The 18,170-nt window shown below is 38.3% G+C and overlaps 2 protein-coding genes across 4 annotated transcripts in view; one reads left to right on the top strand and one right to left on the bottom strand.

The window, feature by feature from the left end:
- Positions 1-5,947, top strand: part of fastkd1 (FAST kinase domains 1) — a 44,127-nt gene extending 38,180 nt beyond the window's left edge. For all 3 annotated transcript variants that reach the window (XM_033023972.1, XM_033023971.1, XM_033023973.1), the window contains 4 exons: positions 809-922; positions 1,728-1,872; positions 2,881-2,995; positions 4,749-5,947. In XM_033023972.1, the coding sequence (XP_032879863.1) occupies positions 809-922; positions 1,728-1,872; positions 2,881-2,995; positions 4,749-4,835 (461 nt within the window). In that variant the 3' untranslated portion in view covers positions 4,836-5,947. The remainder of the gene's footprint in view (positions 1-808; positions 923-1,727; positions 1,873-2,880; positions 2,996-4,748) is intronic.
- klhl41 (kelch like family member 41) lies at positions 4,532-17,963 on the bottom strand. The gene is made up of 6 exons (XM_033023974.1): positions 16,723-17,963; positions 16,008-16,165; positions 14,087-14,194; positions 12,046-12,231; positions 9,829-9,975; positions 4,532-6,098 (listed from the first exon to the last, which is right to left on the bottom strand). Exons 1-6 carry the CDS (start codon positions 17,845-17,847, stop codon positions 5,987-5,989), a joined length of 1,836 nt encoding a protein of 611 aa, XP_032879865.1. The 5' UTR covers positions 17,848-17,963; the 3' UTR covers positions 4,532-5,986.
- Positions 17,964-18,170: the final 207 nt, after the last annotated feature.

Here is an 18,170-nt window from a genome sequence, read left to right as displayed (position 1 = left end):
AGTCCTCATGGATTCCTTGGTACTAATTCAACTTCTTACTACGAGCAGTCATGATATCATTAGGCATTTATGGGGGGTTGTGTATTTTACTGTGTGTGCACAGGTGGGACTTTCATTCAGAAAGATTTTAAAAGATTTGTTTTATTGACACTACCATATCGATCATTGCCTGCTCTTAGTGCAGAGTTTAAGTGGTGGGAATTGTATCAAACTTTTTATCTTGCATTTCTTTAAATAAATTGATGTTGTATGGTTATTAGCTGAATTTAACCATTTATTGTTGAAATGCAAACAAATATGTGTATTTTTGAGTGCAACAGAATGTTAAATTGTCATATAAATTGTTTCTTGTGTAGGCAATGTTTCTATTATAATTATAAGGACTTTCACAAAGAAAATCAAAGTAAATATACACTTAGCATCGTTTTTTTCCCTGGCATTAGTGTTGGTGGAGTCCTCATGGATTCCTTGGTACTAATTCAACTTCTTACTACGAGCAGTCATGATATCATTAGGCATTTATGGGGGGTTGTGTATTTTACTGTGTGTGCACAGGTGGGACTTTCATTCAGAAAGATTTTAAAAGATTTGTTTTATTGACACTACCATATCGATCATTGCCTGCTCTTAGTGCAGAGTTTAAGTGGTGGGAATTGTATCAAACTTTTTATCTTGCATTTCTTTAAATAAATTGATGTTGTATGGTTATTAGCTGAATTTAACCATTTATTGTTGAAATGCAAACAAATATGTGTATTTTTGAGTGCAACAGAATGTTAAATTGTCATATAAATTGTTTCTTGTGTAGGCAATGTTTCTATTGGTCCAGTGCAGCAGCAAATCCACGAAATACTGGGCCAGCTACTGGGAGGAAGTAACTATGTCAAAGCTGCTGTATTCACCCCATATTATTATTTCACAGGTATGTTATTCCACTTGTAGCAGCCTCTTTTAATTATAATTATTATATCTCTTTAGAGGAAGGTAAAATAGATTGTTTGAATTAACTCGACGGTTCGGCAGCATCTCTGACGAAGGTTCCCAACCCAAAACCTGTTCACCCTTCCATTCCCTCCAGAGTAGCTCTAACACTTTGTTTCACTCAAGATTCCAGCATCTGCAATTCCTTGTGCCTTTAAATTAGTATTCTTGCTGGATTGATTTTTGTGCCCTTGAAAATTCTAGTGATATAATCTATCCTCATCATTTCTTAGATTACTTGATAGTTAAAGTTTATTGGCTTTTAACTGTACTTTTTCTAAAAGATTATTTTGATTCAGTGATTGGTCTTTTGTTTTGGTAATAATACATTTCATCTTTAATATGAAGCATTAATATTGAAAATATGCATTATACATTTGAAACAAAACATTATTGGGTCAAACAAATTGTAATACAAGAACAAACTCCAGTAACAAGCTTTAATCAAATTATGTTCTCCAATTCTTTTTTAAATCCTGTCAACTGCTGCAATATACAGCACTTGCATTTCAAAATAAAATCTTTTAATGTAAAACATCACCGTACCTCCCTGGCTTCTGAGTGTCTCCACAACCTGTAAAATATCAAAGTTTATATCCGATAGTTTAAGATTTTGGCTCATACTAAAGAATCGGTTTAGTTATTTTGTACTTTCCTTTTACTGAAATATAGTGAAAGACATGAATGGCTTTTTTTAATCCCCAATTAGCAACCTGGATGACTAAATGCATCTTCTATTGCTTCAGACTTTGAATGTGTACTTGACAAACACCGAAAGCCTATTCCTTATGTGGATCAGAATACCGTATTTCTATCTAAAAATGGAAGAGAACCCTGGAGACCAGACAAGGAATTTCTTGAAGAAAAATATCTGCCACCTGGAGGAGAAAGGTTTGTGTATACCCACCGTTTCTAAAACATTTTCCTGTGAAAATACATGAACTGTACCTCTACAAAAATAGGTTATTTTAGCAAGATATTTTCTATATTTTATAACAAGCTTACGATTAATAAATAATAATGATTTTTAATATATATTTTTGTTTATTATTCTATTCAATAATCCCAACCAGAACATGCTGGAATTGTTTATGTAATGATGTTTTTATAGCTTGATCAGGACTACAGTAATCTGGTCTTGAATTCTGATCAGTTGTTTTTTAAATAACTCCCACATGTCAAATGTGTAATTACTCAATAACAGCTCTCACTCTATTCTCTTGAGATGTGTAGGAAGGAACTGCAAATGCTGGTTTACACCGAAGATGCTGGTGTAACTCAGCAGATCAGGCAACATCTCTAGAGAAAATGAATAGGTGACGTTTTGGGTCAAGAACATTCTTCAGACTGAGAGTCAGGGGAGAGGGAAACTAGAGGTATGAAAAGGTGCAGAACAAATCAGAACTGGCACCGGTGGCCAATGATCCCACAATGGTCCATTGTTGGCTGTATAGGTTATAAGGAAGGGATACCAACAGCGAAACTAGCAGGACAACTAAGATGGGGAGGGACAAAGAGCGAGAGAATGCAAGGGTCACTTGAAAATAAAGCTCTTGAGTTCTTTCTTAATATAGTTGTAATTTGACCCCCCCACAATTGAGCACATTCACACAAAGTCCAGACTTTTCCTTCTCCGTAACTATCTATAAACATGAGTTGTGATCACTGTTTTTACTTTTTTCAGGCCTTACCTTGTGTGAAAGAAGTTCATTCACTTTCAACATAAACATTTTATTATGGCTTAATTATGGCTAGTCTTTGGGATTTTCCAACCAATTTGAATAATGCATCTAGCCGTTTCTCAGCAAGATTTTCTTTATCATATACATGATTCAAATATAGCAATAGTTGACATTTGATCTGCCTTAAAAATTAATGCAGGATGTTTCTTTCCTACAGAGTTGTTATAGAGTTTCTCAATGCTAAAGCTTTCTGCAAGAACTCTCATCATATTAAAGGAGAAGCTGCAATGAAAAAGAGACACTTGGAGATTCTGGGATACCGTGTCATACAGGTATATTTTGTTGTTCTGAGACAATACATAAATGATGACACTGAGAATCAAAAGAGCAAATATCCTAAAGATTAGGAATATGTGCCTGACGCACTCAAATCTGAATTTATTAACCTGAGAAGCTCTAGTTGCAAATACTGTGTTTGCCTTGATAAAATCTCGTTCCTGCAATGTAACATCATTTGCAATGATTATCAGGTACGTAAGAATGATTTTTGTCTTGTAAAATTATATAAAATAGCATTGAACCTGCTAATCACTGCAAATGCCTGACATAAAAATGTCATCTCAGTGTTCTCCAGAGTTGCTGCCTGATCTAATGAGTTACTCCAGCACTGTCTTTTGTTGTAAACCAGCATTTACAATTCCTTCTGTCAACATTTAGTTGGTTTTCTTTTAAATCAGCAATTGGATTTTTTTCCTTTATAACAAGCAGTGCTTAAAACAAACACTCATCTGTTTCCAAATTGGCAGCCAACCATGATTGTAAGAAGGAACTGCAGATGCTGGTTTAAACCGGTTAGACATAAAAAGCTGGAGTAACTCAGCAGATCAGGCAGCAGACCAAAGAAGGATCTCGACCCGAGACGTCACCCATTCCTTCTCTCCAGAGATGCTGCCTGATCCACTGAGTTACTCCAGCTTCTTGTGTCTATGTTCATGATTATTACTTCTGTCTGAGTATCCAAAGGTATTCATTTGTATGTTAGTGTCTTTGTGAGGACTGTGAAATTAAGTTGTATCAAGATAATTCCGTGGGCAAGATTTCCCACAGAATTTCTGGGTGAGTGGAACCTGAACATAAGAGGAAACTATTCAGCTGCCTTTCTACCCTCCACTATTCAGGATTTTCTAATGCCTGGATTCCACATATGCCCATCTCAATTTGAAGTGAGTGTACTGAAATCAAATAATAGGAATAAGTTATCAAAAGTAATTGCTTTCCTCAGATCTGAGAAAGGTGATAGGTAGCGAAGAGTTGTATCTCATTGCTAAGCGATAAATTAAATGGCACCAACTTAAATTTTAATTTGAGATACTGCGTGTAAAAAAAGGCCCTTCGACCCACTGTATCCATGTCGATCAGAGATCACCTGTACACTAATTCTTTGTTATCCCACTTTCGCATCCTACACGCTAGGGCAATTTACAGAAGCCAGTTAATCAACAAACCTGCACATCCTAGTAATGTGGGAGGAAACCGGAGCACCCAACGAAAACCCACGCGGTTACAGGGAGAATGTACTAACTCTGTACAGATGGCACCTATAGTCAGGATTGAACCTGGGTCTGGCGCTACGCTACCTCTGCCAAATCTCCATCCAGGTCACACAGTTTTCCAAATTGGATATATAGTGCCATTCCTCCAGTCATTTCATCATATTCCTGGAACTTTCCACCTTTCAGTACAAGTATTTTACTACCATGAGGCAGCACATAACCAACTTATCACAAACATTTAAGATGAGACAATAAATGCTTGTCTTGTGAGCAGTACTCACCTATCATGAATGAATAATTAATTATACCAAGGACTTTAAATCAATATTTTAATTTACTAAATCACACAATATGTCTGAAAGTTGTACCGGTAATAATTGCTGAAGCAAATAAGGTTACCTGACAAATCTAGCTTTACAAATGGCTCAACAGGTCACTGGAAGAAAGAAACAAATATCTTATTCGGATGATATTTTTGTCAGTTTTGCTGTTAAATATTAAAATCTTGCCTTTCTTGGCATTGCCCTCACAGATACCTCATTTTGAATGGAATTCCATGGAATTGTCAACAAAGGATGCATGGATAGAATACCTCAAGCAAAAGATATTTGCAGAATAATCTTCATAAATCAAACTTTGAAAATGTTTTTATACCACATTCACGTGTAAATCTACTGGCTTTCCTAATAATGCAAGTGTATTCTAATATTTTAAGCCATTTCTAAATTCCATACCATTATCATTCAATTATCAAAACATTGAAATCCGTTTACACTGTAATGTAAAAATGTGGGTCATTTTATAAATATAATTCTTAGTAACAAGTATTCCATGATTGGAAGTTGGGCATATATGCAAAATTGTGAGTGAGATTACTATATTTTTCATAGAATGTATGTTTGTACTGATGCTGGGAGGATGAATGCTTTCAGATTAAATCTGGGGGGGGGGGGGTGCAGAGTAATCAATGCAATTCTCACAATTAGTATAGGAAAGCTATTATTATTTTAATGTGACAATCATTGAGAAGGAAATTCAGTTACTGAATGAAAACTTCTGAGGAGACACAATTTTAATGACATACTATTTTTTTTATATAAAATGTTTTGAGGAATTCAAAGGATATGATGTAAACTTTGAGAATATGGGAAATATTTCTTTTGCTTTTAAATCAACTTAACTAATTTGTGTAGCATTGCAAATAATCTTACATATTGGTTCAGATCCACCACTGGTCACGACAGGATTCAGTTCCTGGGAACCGTTTGTCATCTTAATTGTCTGTAAATGAGAAATGAATGGAAACAGAGTGGGAAGGGATCAGAGAAATAGCTGTGATGGGAGAGGAAACAGGTGCAGGAAGATGCGAGTGAGCGAGTCTGCTCGGTGTGGTTTTTGAGGTTCAGTGTGAGATGGTGGACAAACGCACATATAAACGCCCTGTTCCTACCAGCAGAAGATGCCTGCAGCTAAGCAGCAGATAGCAAATCCACATTGCCTGTCTCCCAAGGCTTGTTTGTAGGTTTGTGCTGCCCATTAGTCAGGCATTTGTAACCCAGGGAGGACTTGTATGCTTCTACAGAGTGCATGTACTCTACACCCTTTATAGCATCATGTTGAAATCATTGACTGCATTCGGACTGAGCAACAGTGCAGTTTGAGATTTGTATAAGTCAATTTTGTGTACAGTTGTTTTTGTATATGTGGAGTAAAATTCAATTTCGCACAAAACATTTGTGTTTTATTTAGAAGCAATATTGATGATACAATTTATAATTTGGTAAGTCTGAACATGTTGAGGCGAGCAGGAAGACAGGTGGCACCTGCACCATAACTAATTTCCTTCAGCATGCCACTCCATTCCTTCTTCTCATCTTCAAATCTAAATAAAGGATAAAAACAAATTACATTTATGTTCAGAGGCTTTAGCTATTTTTGTTTGATCATTCTTGTAATTTTAGCAAAGTATTTAACAAACCACTTGCTGCATCAAGACTATCACTGAATTGTTGTTAACGTACAAAATGAACAGTCACCAAACATTAATAATTCATGGATTGAGCAATCATCCTCAAGTAAAAAATGTCTTTTTAATTGTGTTGGCAATTCTTTCTCAGGCCACATGTGCCAATAAGCCTTGTAACTTTAACCATATAACCATATAACAATTACAGCACGGAAACAGGCCATCTCGACCCTTCTAGTCCGTGCCGAACACGTATTCTCCCCTAGTCCCATATACCTGCGCTCAGACCATAACCCTCCATTCCTTTCCCGTCCATATAACTATCCAATTTATTTTTAAATGATAAAAACGAACCTGCCTCCACCACCTTCCCTGGAAGCTCATTCCACACAGCCACCACTCTCTGAGTAAAGAAGTTCCCCCTCATGTTACCCCTAAACTTCTGTCCCTTAATTCTCAAGTCATGTCCCCTTGTTTGAATCTTCCCTACTCTCAGTGGGAAAAGCTTATCCACGTCAACTCTGTCTATCCCTCTCATCATTTTAAAGACCTCTATCAAGTCCCCCCTTAACCTTCTGCGCTCCAAAGAATAAAGCCCTAACTTGTTCAACCTTTCTCTGTAACTTAGTTGCTGAAACCCAGGCAACATTCTAGTAAATCTCCTCTGTACTCTCTCTATTTTGTTGACATCCTTCCTATAATTAGGCGACCAAAATTGTACCCCATACTCCAGAATTGGCCTCACCAATGCCTTGTACAATTTTAACATTACATCCCAACTTCTATACTCAATGCTCTGATTTATAAAGGCCAGCACACCAAAAGCTTTCTTTACCACCCTATCTACATGAGATTCCACTTTCAGGGAACTGTGCAGTTATTCCCAGATCCCTCTGTTCACCTGCATTCTTCAATTCCCTACCATTTACCATGTACGTCTTATTTTGATTTGTCCTGCCAAGATGTAGCACCTCACACTTATCAGCATTAAACTCCATCTGCCATCTTTCAGGCCACTCTTCCAACTGGCATAAATCTCTCTGTAGACTTTGAAAATCTACTTCATTATCCACAACCCCACCTATCTTAGTATCATCTGCATACTTACTAATCCAATTTACCACACCATCATCCAGATCATTGATGTACATGACAAACAACAGTGGACCCAACACAGATCCCTGTGGCACCCCACTAGTCACTGGCCTCCAACCTGACAAACAACCATCCACCATTACTCTCTGGCATCTCCCATTCAGCCACTGTTGAATCCATCTTGCTACTCCACCATTAATACCCAACCATTGAACCTTCTTAACCAACCTTCCATGAGGAACCTTGTCAAAGGCCTTACTGAAGTCCATATATACAACATCCACTGCTTTACCCTCATCAATTTCTCGAGTAACCTCTTCAAAAGATTCAAGAAGATTAGTCAAACATGACCTTCCAGGCACAAATCCATGTTGACTGTTCCTAATCAGACCCTGTTTATCCAGATGTCTATATATATTATCTTTACATGTTCTTTACAGGGAGAAAGTTAACTTACTGCACAGTGTCTGATGTCTTCACATCCTCCCCCTCATGTTTCATGACCTCTCACTTTTTCACACCTATTCCTGTACCCTCTCTGATCCTACATTTCTCCCTTCTCCCCTGATCTCTGAAACTGACCACCTCACCTGCAATAAAATACTAATCATGACTACTTTCATTTATATGCCATTGCTGTATCCCAAACATTATGGTGCCCTAAAATGGGGGGGAGGAGGGGGGGACACTATGTATAAACACTGATGTAATTTCTATGTGGTGAAACAAAAATGTATAAAAGTGGCCTTTGTTAAAATCTGACAATGTGCACTTTAACCACATGTGATATTTTCTATTACAAATCTCAAATTGTGGAGTACAGAGGCAAATAAATAAATGATGGGTCTTTCTCCAAAACTTTATGGAGGGCATTGTATATGGAGTCAGTTGATTGGGGTTAAATAGTAGCAGGACTTCAATTGAAAAGGCTTTGTGCTTTAAAAACTACAAATTTCCTGAAGCCTTGAATATTTTTTTCTAAGTGAATCATTCATAAGATTAAAATTATTATCAAGGAGTAAGGGATACAGACAAAAGAATGGAATAGGTAAACAAATGCAAGAAATTCTCGTAAATCAATGACCATCTTATTATTTTAGCCCACCCCATAAAACTTAACTTCTTTCCCAAGATATATAATAGTTGAGAATTTCAACTTGCTACCCGACTGTGAAAGGCCAAGCGGTGGTGGAATATTTGAAGTGCATCCATTTAAGGAGATGTTTTTGAGCCAAACTGGAGTTAATCTTCAGGAATGTCACCAAGCATGTGGCAGAGGTATTGATGGGAGACAATTGGAGATAGTGATCATAACTTTAAAGCTTCAACTTTGTCAGGTAAAGGCATAAAAATGTCCTGAAATTGAAATCCTGGATTGGGGAAAGATTAATTTCGATATTGTAAGAAAAAGCCTGACAAAGCTAGAACAGGCACAGCATTTTGCAGGTTAGCCTATATTCCACGTGAGAGTCATTTGAAAGTGAAATCGTGCGTTTGGGGCTAAAAGCAAGGACAGCAGAGACTGGCATTGAAAGGAGGAGTGCTGCAGATCTGAAACATAGCCGTTAGTCTCCAAGAATGAAAGCCCTGAGTGCTGTAGGGAAGAAAGTGGAATAGCGGATTTTGTGAGTGACTCTTGAGGAGTTTGGTGATTGAGGATATGCTAAAGCTTGAGAGGCTACGGTGAGGAGTCCGCGCAGAGAGTGAAGGTAAGATCAGGGAAGGTGTTTATAACTTTACTCTTTGTCTTAGTGCAGTTAGGATGACAGTTAAGACAGCGGTATGTTCTGCCTGCAGAATGTGGGAGAGAAGGAAATCTTCTAGTGTTTTTGATATTTACATTTGTGGGAAGTGTGTCCACCTGCAGATCCGACATTAGGGAACTGGAGCTGTTTGCTCTCAGGATCTTTCAGGATGTTGAGTGCAGCATAGATAGGGGTTTTAATAAGGTGGTTGCACCTGCGGACCAAAAGCTAACAATCAGAAAGGCTCGGTGAAACTGATGCTGAAGAGGCTGCAAATGTCGCTCTTTTTTAAATTCTGGAAAGGAACATTTGAATTTATATTTCAAAATGTTGAAAAGAAACAGCAATATGCAATCAAATTTTCAGTCATTGGTGAGGCAATGTTGTAGCAGTAATTTCTAATCACCAGGGAATGGAAAGCAGAATGTAAATTGAGAAAATTAGTGGGACAATTTTTAGATTTAAGAACACATAATGTATTACTAACATTACACTGGCATTGAATTAACTCTTAAAAAAGAGATCCAAAAATGAAATCATGGTTCGTTCATTCGGAAGTCACGAGAAACAGTTAGTTATTTCCTAAATGCTTCATTTGTAATCTTGACCTGAATTTATGATGAAAGTTGAGTTCCTGAACAATCGTTTTTCTGTATCAACATTTAGTTTCTATTTAATCTTTAAAATAAATGCATTTTCAGAACGGATGCGCAACCTCACCTCAGCATTAACTATTGCAATATTTCTCGGACTAAATTTGACCAAACAAATGCAAGGCCAACTGGCATTCTATGATGTTGACTTACTTCCACACATCAGTGAATTCTGAGGGAGCATATTCTTTATTTTCCTGTTCAATCATAGCAAAGCCTCCAATGGCATAGAGTGATCCGGCCATATCAATGATGTTTATCGAGCTTCTCTCTTGTGGAAATTCAGGAAATGTTTCCCACCTGCAGTGGTCAAACAAGAATATTGTATGCTTCAATAGTAATTGAGTAACTCAATATAATACAGCGAGACTCATGTTGTCAAACAAGTGATCTGAATTAGATTAACACAGAACAGCTCTCAGAACCACAACAAGGGGCAAGGGTGTTACCAGCAGTATATATACCCCAGGTGAGACCCGTGACCCGCTCTTCCCGTGACCCAACCCCCAGAGTCGAGGGTTCGCACCACTAGTGGCTAACCACCAGAGATCGCCACAATAATCACTTTCTGTAGATGATTCTATTCTTGGCTTGTTCTTAATAATTTTGCAACAGCATTCATCTGCAAGTATTTATAATGGAGGCAAATATGGCCGATAAAAGTTTTAATTTGAAACGGTTTGTGTTTGTAAGAATAGCCTTCAAGTAGGGTTTGGCCAGCTGTCTGTATGTTTAGCTTTTTCATGGACAAAACATATTCCTGCATTTGATGCATTGTCATTGTAAACTCTATGGCAGCACAGAAGCTTGGTATTTAGTATTGACACGGCTGTGATAATACATTAGATAAATTCACTATACCAATGTCTCATAAAATGTGACAGATTTAGTACATACATTACATTAAAAAGTCTAATGCAAACTTAAATTGTAAATACAATTTTTTTTTCTCAACGCTAACAAAATAATACTATTAACTAATCTACCAAAACTAAACATTATTCTCGCAACAAATAACTACAGATGCTGGTTTATTCCAAAGATCGACACAAAGTGCTAGGTTAGGCAATGGTCTATTGTTGGCTGTGGAGAATGTGGTAACGAGTGAAACTGTGAAACTAAGCAGGACGATAGTGAAACTAGTAGGACAACTAAGATGGGGGAGGAATGGAGAGAGAGGGAATGCAAGGGTTACTTGAAGTTAGAGAAATCAATATTCATACATGCCAAGGTGAATTTAGATGTGCTGTTCCTCCAATTTGCATTTGGCCTCACTCTGACAGTGGAGGAGACCCAGGACAGAAAGGTCAGTGTGGGAATGAGAGGGGGAATTAAACTGTTCGGCAACCGGGGAATCGTGTAGGCCGATGCGGACTGAGCAAAAGTGTTAAGTGAAATGATCGCCCAGCCTGCGCTTACTCTCACTGATACATAGAAGTCCACAACTAGAACAGCGGATACAGTAGATGAGGTTGGAGGAGGCTTCTGTCTCACCTGAAAGGACTGTTGGGGTCCCTGGACAGAGACGAGGGAGGAGGTATAGGGACAGGTGTTGCATCTCCTGCGGTTGCCTGGGAAGGTACATGGGGAGGGGGTGATTTGGGCGGGAAGGGATGTTAACCAGGGAGTTGTGGAGGGAACGGTCTCTACGGAAATCGGAAAGGGATGGAGATGGAAAGATGTGACTAGTGGGATCTAGGTGGCAAAAATGTTGGAGCATTATGTGCTGTAGGTAACGGCTGATGGGATGAAAGGTGAGGACTAGGGGGACTCTGTCCCTGTTGCAACTGGGGGGAAGGAGAGCAATGGCATAGCTACAGCATTACGAGGGGACACGTGTTAGCGTCTTACAATGGTTGCAGCCTGGTAGGATGAAAAAGGATCTGGCCTCTTACCTGATGCTATCTTTTATCTTTCCTCAATTTGGCCCAGTATTTCATCTCCATTCACTTAAATCTGTTATTTCCTAACCCTAAACTAGACCATCTTCCTAATGTTATCCCACTATTTACTAAATCTTATTATATAAAAAATAAATTCACAAAATAATTACTGTCATCTTCAGAAAGAAACTATGGTCTTGCCATTATAGTACACAATTGTTTCCAAAATATATATGTATATACAGTTTTTTGTGTTCACCTTTCTGGAAACGATTATATTGAGCATCACTTTGATTATATTCACACATATGTGAATGTAAACTTATGGACCTCAAATTAAATGCATCATTCATTTGTATTTTTTCCCCGTTGTTCTCTTGTCCATCTGTCATAGTTTAATATTTCAGTAGTTTAAATTCATTTCTAAGATCACCTCTCAGACAGCTCCTTTGCAGGCTAAACAGAAAAAGCATGATATTTCACTCACTTGTTATTCACAATATTGTACGCTTCAACGGCAGCAGTCAAGCCTTCTTCCGTCACCCCTCCAACAACCCAGATTTTGCTTTGATGCACTGCAGCTCCAAACATAGCTCTGCCTTTGCTCATGGCTGCCAGCTCCCTCCATTCAGATTTTTTAGGGTTGTAGACAAATAATTTGTTGACACATTTACTGTGGGTAGATTAGAAATATTAAAATTATCAATAGTGCTGATGTGAAAGGAATCGATACTCATTTCACTCCTGCTATCGGGAAGAAGATATAGGAGTCTGAAAACTGTAACATCCAGGTTCAGGAACAGCTTCTTCTCAACAGCCATCTGACTATTAAATACTACAACCTCCAAATATGCTCTGAACTACATAGACTTGGAGGCATTGGTTTTGTATTTCTGAACTATTTGTTATTATTTATATAGAATAGAATAGAATAGAATAGTTTCTTTATTGTCATTGTAACATGAACCATGTACAACGAAATTGTAAAATGTCAGCCAGTCAGTGCACCATTCAAACATTTCTAAAAGCTAACGATACATACAAGGTAAAATATTTAAAAAAAGATAAACAACTAAAATAAATATCATGAAAATAGCACGCATAAACACCCAGCCCTACATCCTTCTGTCGATTTCACAGTCTCTTATTATGTATCGCCCCTGCGTTCCTTGGCGGCTACATTTAGTGCCTTTATAGCAGTGGGGTAAAAACTGTTTTTAAGTCTGTTTGTCCTTGTCCTTGTAGATCTGTACCGTCTGCCTGACGGTAACAGTTCAAACAGGGAGTGTCCGGGGTGGGAAATGTCCTTTATAATACTCTGGGATTTTTTGATGCAGCGGGAACTGTGTAAGTCCTCCAAGGTAAGGAGAGGGCAGCCGACAATCCTCTGGGCGTTGTCAATGGCCCTCTGGAGCGCTTTCCTCTGAGCCGCTGTGCAGCTGGTGTACCATACGCATACACAGTATGTTAGGATGCTCTCAATGGAGCACCGATAAAAGGACAGCAGCAGTCTCTGAGTGATGTTATTCTTCCTGAGCACCCTCAGGAAGTGCAGTCTCTGCTGGACCTTTTTCAGCAGCGCAGAGGTGTTCACGCTCCACGTCAGGTCCTCCTCAATATGGATTCCCAGGAAGCGGAAATCCGCCACCCTCTCCACACAGTCCCCTCTGATAGTTAATGGTACCATGTCCGTTTTATTCTTTCTGAAGTCTATTATTATTTCCTTTGTCTTTAAGGTGTTGAGGAGCAGGTTATTTTCTCCACACCACACTGTCAGCTGCTCCGCCTCGTACTCGTCCCCCCCGGAGATGAGTCCCACCACCGTAGTGTCATCCGCAAATTTGACAATGGTGTTGCTGTGGTGGGCGGGGGTGCATATATATATATATATATGTGTGTGTGTGTGTATATATATATATATATATATATTTATATATGTGTGTGTGTGTGTATGTGTATTATATATATATATATATATATATATACATGTATATAAAATATACACACACACATATACATATATATAAACATACATATACATATATACACATATGTATGTGTATATATATATATATATATATACACACACACATACACATATACATAAACATACATATAGATATATACATATATATTATATGTGTATATATAATATATATATACACACACACATATATATATACACACACACATATATATACACACACATGTATACACACATATATGTGTATATATATATACACACTTATACATACACATATATGTATATATATATACAGACGTATACATATATACACACACATACATACATGTGTGTGTATATATATATATATATATATATGTATATAATATGTGTGTGGGCGCACGCATGTATACACACACACACACTCCTTTTTTATTATATTATTTACAGAGTACGATTTTACATATTCTGTTGTGCTGCTGCAAATAAGAATTTCATTGTTCTGTTTGGGACATATGACAATAAAACACTCGTGATTAATGTGGTCAATCAGCACACAACTTACGTGTCATCAGTCTTCCCACCAATAACATAGATCAATCCATTGTGTGAAATCACAAAGTGACCATAAATCTTCAGAGGAAATGCTTTGGATTGAGTCCATTTTAGGTTGCTGAAAAAATAATAACATATTAAAATGAAATGATCACAGTACTGTTGAGACATGTTTTTATCAGATTTAAATATCATGAAGTCATTTAAAATACTGATTTGTTTAAAAGTATACGAAAGAGGTAGAGAAAATAATCTTTCCAAAATTAGGGAGAATCAGACATAAAAGTACAAGGTAACCTATTTGCATCAATCTGAAGGAAAAATTATTTATTAGCAGATCATTTATTAGCAGATTAAACATCAGCATCGTTTTGCATTATGTCATTTAAGATGGTGAGTCAAATGTGTTTTGAGTGTCAGAGAATTGGTTATTGGTCTAGTTCTTGAGATGGATAGAATCGCATTTCAGGGAATAACGCAAAATTGTTCAGCAAGGCTGATGTACCATCAGTAATTCATGGCACAGTATGGAATATTTCACTGTGCAATAGCTTAATAAAGAATGAAAATTGGAGAAAACGCTTTTAAAACAATGAGTTATTGGTCTTGATGTAAAATGGTTTTGGACAGGCAATGTTTTATCCAAAAAAGACTTCTCCTTACTGTTTAATCCATCTTCATTATCTTTGTCCCCAGTTAAATCTTGTGCACTCCATAAAATGGCAACATTTAACTGCGGCAGTCATTTCCCAAATCAGAATGAAACCCCATTCTGAGTATTAGAATTAAAAGCAATGCTGAAATTATGCTGTTATCATATGGTTCGTCTTCTTTATGATTATGGAATTTAATCAATGTAATGTAATCACAATATTAAAATAAAAGTCACATTATTCAATATCTTACAAAAAATGTTCAGCTTAACAAAAACAATTTTACAGCAACATTTTGTATACATCAAACCATTTCACTTACTCATCCTCTCTCCTTGTTCAGTAATTTGATATCTGCATTAAAATACATGATTTTTGTATTGAGGATTTCACCCCAGATTAGGTCATTCCTTTACAGGAATCAGGAGGCTCTGTGGCACAGTAATATTGCTGCCTTACAGCACCAGAGGCCCAGGTTCGATCCTAACGACGGGCGCTGGCTGTATGGAGTTTGTATGTTCTCTCTATGACTGTGTGGGTTTACTCCAGTTCTCTCCTACACTCCAAAGACCTACAGGTTTGTAGGTTAATTGACTTTGGTAAAATTGTACATTTTCCCTAGTAGTAGGATAGTGCTAGTGTGTGGGGTGATTGCTGGTTGGCACAGACTCGGTGGGCCGAAGGGCCTGTTTCTGCACTGTTTCTCTAACATCTATAGTCTAAAGATTAATTTGTTAAATCTGTATGGGCTGGGCTACATCACCATTTTTGTCCATTTTGGAAGCAAGCCAGGGAAGGACCTGCAGAGACAGAGACTGGGGAGTATAGAGACACAGTTCACTGTAAGTGGTAACACAAGAAGGTTGTGGGTTGAAGAAGGCTTTTGGTACGCTTGCCTTCATCACTCATGACATCGAGGACAGGAGTTGGGATGTCATGTTGCAACTGTACAAGTTGATGATGAGATCACACTTGGAATGTGTGTACAGTTCTAGTCATCCAGCTATAGGAAGTATATCATTAAACTGGATAGGGTGCAGAGAAGATTCACAGGCATGTTACTGGGACTGGACAGCTTGAGTTATATGTAGAGGTTGGATTGAATAGGACTATCCTTCTTGGAGCACAGCTGGTTGGCAGATGATTGTATTTATGAATAGTATTATCTGATCTGATTGGATAGCACGCAAAACAGAACTTTTCCCTATACCTCGGTATTTATGACAATAATAAACTTAAACCTAAAGTTAATCTAAAATGGAAACAATTTAAACTTACGCCATGTCATAGCACAACGTTGAATCCAGCGACTGTTCATTTTGAAGATCCTTGCCACCTATCACGTAAAGGAAATTCTCGGTTTCTCCTAACCCAAAGAGGCATCTGGGTGATGGTAGCGGTGGTAAACCATTCCATGTACCAGCAATGTTGTCAAACTAGTGAGCAACAATTAAAATTAATTTTAACTCACTGCCTTATGGTTTTAATTAATCCAAAATGCATTTTTGATTGAGTAATAGAAGTAGAAGGAGAAGCAATTTATTTCACTAAGGCATCATACTTTGTGCAGAACCTCTTGATAATAACAATGTCTACCCTTTCTAAGCAGAACCAAAAAAACGATATGTTTGTACATAATTGAGAGATAATTTTTTACACAAATTAATTCATTTCAGCAGTTTTGCAATGATTTGGGAAATCATTTTAAATTTACAAACTTCCAGCAATATTTACAGGAAAGATTGTTTCAAATATTGAAACAAAGACTGCAGAGGATGGTTTACAAGAAAAGGACACAAAGTGCTGGAATAACTCACGAGGATCAGGCAGCATCTTTGGAGAACATGGGTAGATGACATATCGGGTGGGGACCCTTCTTCAGATGCTTTATCCTGTCGTGCTGCCTGACTCGCTGTGATAATCCAGCACTTTACGCCCGTTTCAAATATACACACCAAATACTAACTTCGAAACTGAATAGATTAAAGTATACCTGGAAAACATAGCAGTAGCAAGGATGTTCTTTCACTTCTTCATCCACGTACAGGCCACCAATAACAAAAACCTGGTTTGTCTTTGTAACCAAGCTAACGTGATTTCTGGGAATCATATCGTTGACTGCCGCCAGAAAGCATTCATTTAGATTTGGATCATAGGCCACAGTCATTGTATCGTTGATGAACACGATCATCTCCTTGACGAACATGCCATGTCGCGGAATGTCATTCAGGAAGCCAGGGAGAAGATTTTCATCGCCAACATCACCATTCACCACGTCCTCGACACCCTCTCCTTTCTTTTCGCCTTTGTCTCCTCCTTTAGCGGGCTCCGGCAGCTTCCCGGCAAACGCATCTTTAATGGTCTGAACTTTCTTCATCAACTCTGGATTAGACTTTACAATGTCATCTTTCTCTACATGGTCTTTGATATATTTCTCAGGCATAAGGCGAAAACGGATGTAGTCAAATATTTCCCCCAAACTTTCGGCCTTGTCCTCTTTGTCAGTCCGTACCCATCTCATGACAGCTTCAAACACAACCTCTTCATTCTCCACGTTCAAAGCGTCGCTCGCAATCAAACCGATCAGTTCATGGGCAGCAAGTTCCATGAAATCTTCGCCTTTGTAGATTTGTTCAAATCGGTCCGAGGCGTATTCGCGGGCGGCGACAGCAAGGCGTGGACAGTCCAGGAGAAGTCCCAGCCTGAAGATGGCCAGGCAGTTGCTGATAGTCAACTTTTCCTGAAGATATGTGACACACAGGGTGAAGACGGAGGGGATCTGAAAGCGGCTGGACACAGCCAGGATATTCTGCACGTTCTCATCGGTCAGTTCTATCTCCGAGGAATACAGATACTGAAGGATCATAGACACCACATTATCATCAACGTCTTCCAGGACTACCTCCCTCTTCTTCTCGTTTTCTTCTGCGAAGAAATACTCACGAAAGTAAGGGCTGCAGGCTGCCAGGATCAGCCGATGGCAAGGGAAGCTCTTACTGCCAACCTGCAGCGAGCAATCCACAAACTTGTTCTCGTCCAAAAGTTTCTTCAGTCCGTCTTGAAGAAGGGTGGTTTGATAGAGACGAGACTCTTCAGTCATGTTCCGTTGAGCGTCCATTGCAACTGGATTTGGAGGCGAAGACGGCCGCTGTTTGCCGGGCTCGACTTGACTGGAAAAGGGTGTGAGATGGCTGTGGCTCGCTGCAGTTGAAGCTCTTGTAATTTAACTCTTCCAGCTAATTATAGAAATAAACTGCATGTTGGAATGCAGGTTCACCGACTTGCAAAAAAAATCATTCTGGCAGCTGTCGCAGACGGAAAGAGACAACTGTGATGAGCTTAGAAGTAAAACAGGACATGCAGACAATAACCAAAGGAACGATTACTAGGGATTTAAATTTAGAATGCTTATAATATTGAGAGCGCATCACTGCCAGGGTG

Source organism: Amblyraja radiata, chromosome 7, assembly GCF_010909765.2.
Source record: "Amblyraja radiata isolate CabotCenter1 chromosome 7, sAmbRad1.1.pri, whole genome shotgun sequence".
NCBI classification, from domain to species: Eukaryota; Metazoa; Chordata; class Chondrichthyes; order Rajiformes; family Rajidae; genus Amblyraja; species Amblyraja radiata.
This window is presented reverse-complemented; position numbering and strand designations above follow the sequence as displayed.

Bases quoted from the DNA above. Each gene is read 5' to 3' on its own strand.
- klhl41 (XM_033023974.1), bottom strand. From the start codon at position 17,847: ATGGACGCTCAACGGAACATGACTGAAGAGTCTCGTCTCTATCAAACC. The intron at 16,166-16,722 runs GTATACTTTAAT...GTTGCTCACTAG, and splicing joins GCTACTGCTATGTTTTCCAG to TTTGACAACATTGCTGGTAC. The intron at 12,232-14,086 runs GTAAGTTGTGTG...ATCTACCCACAG, and splicing joins GGTGGGAAGACTGATGACAC to TAAATGTGTCAACAAATTAT.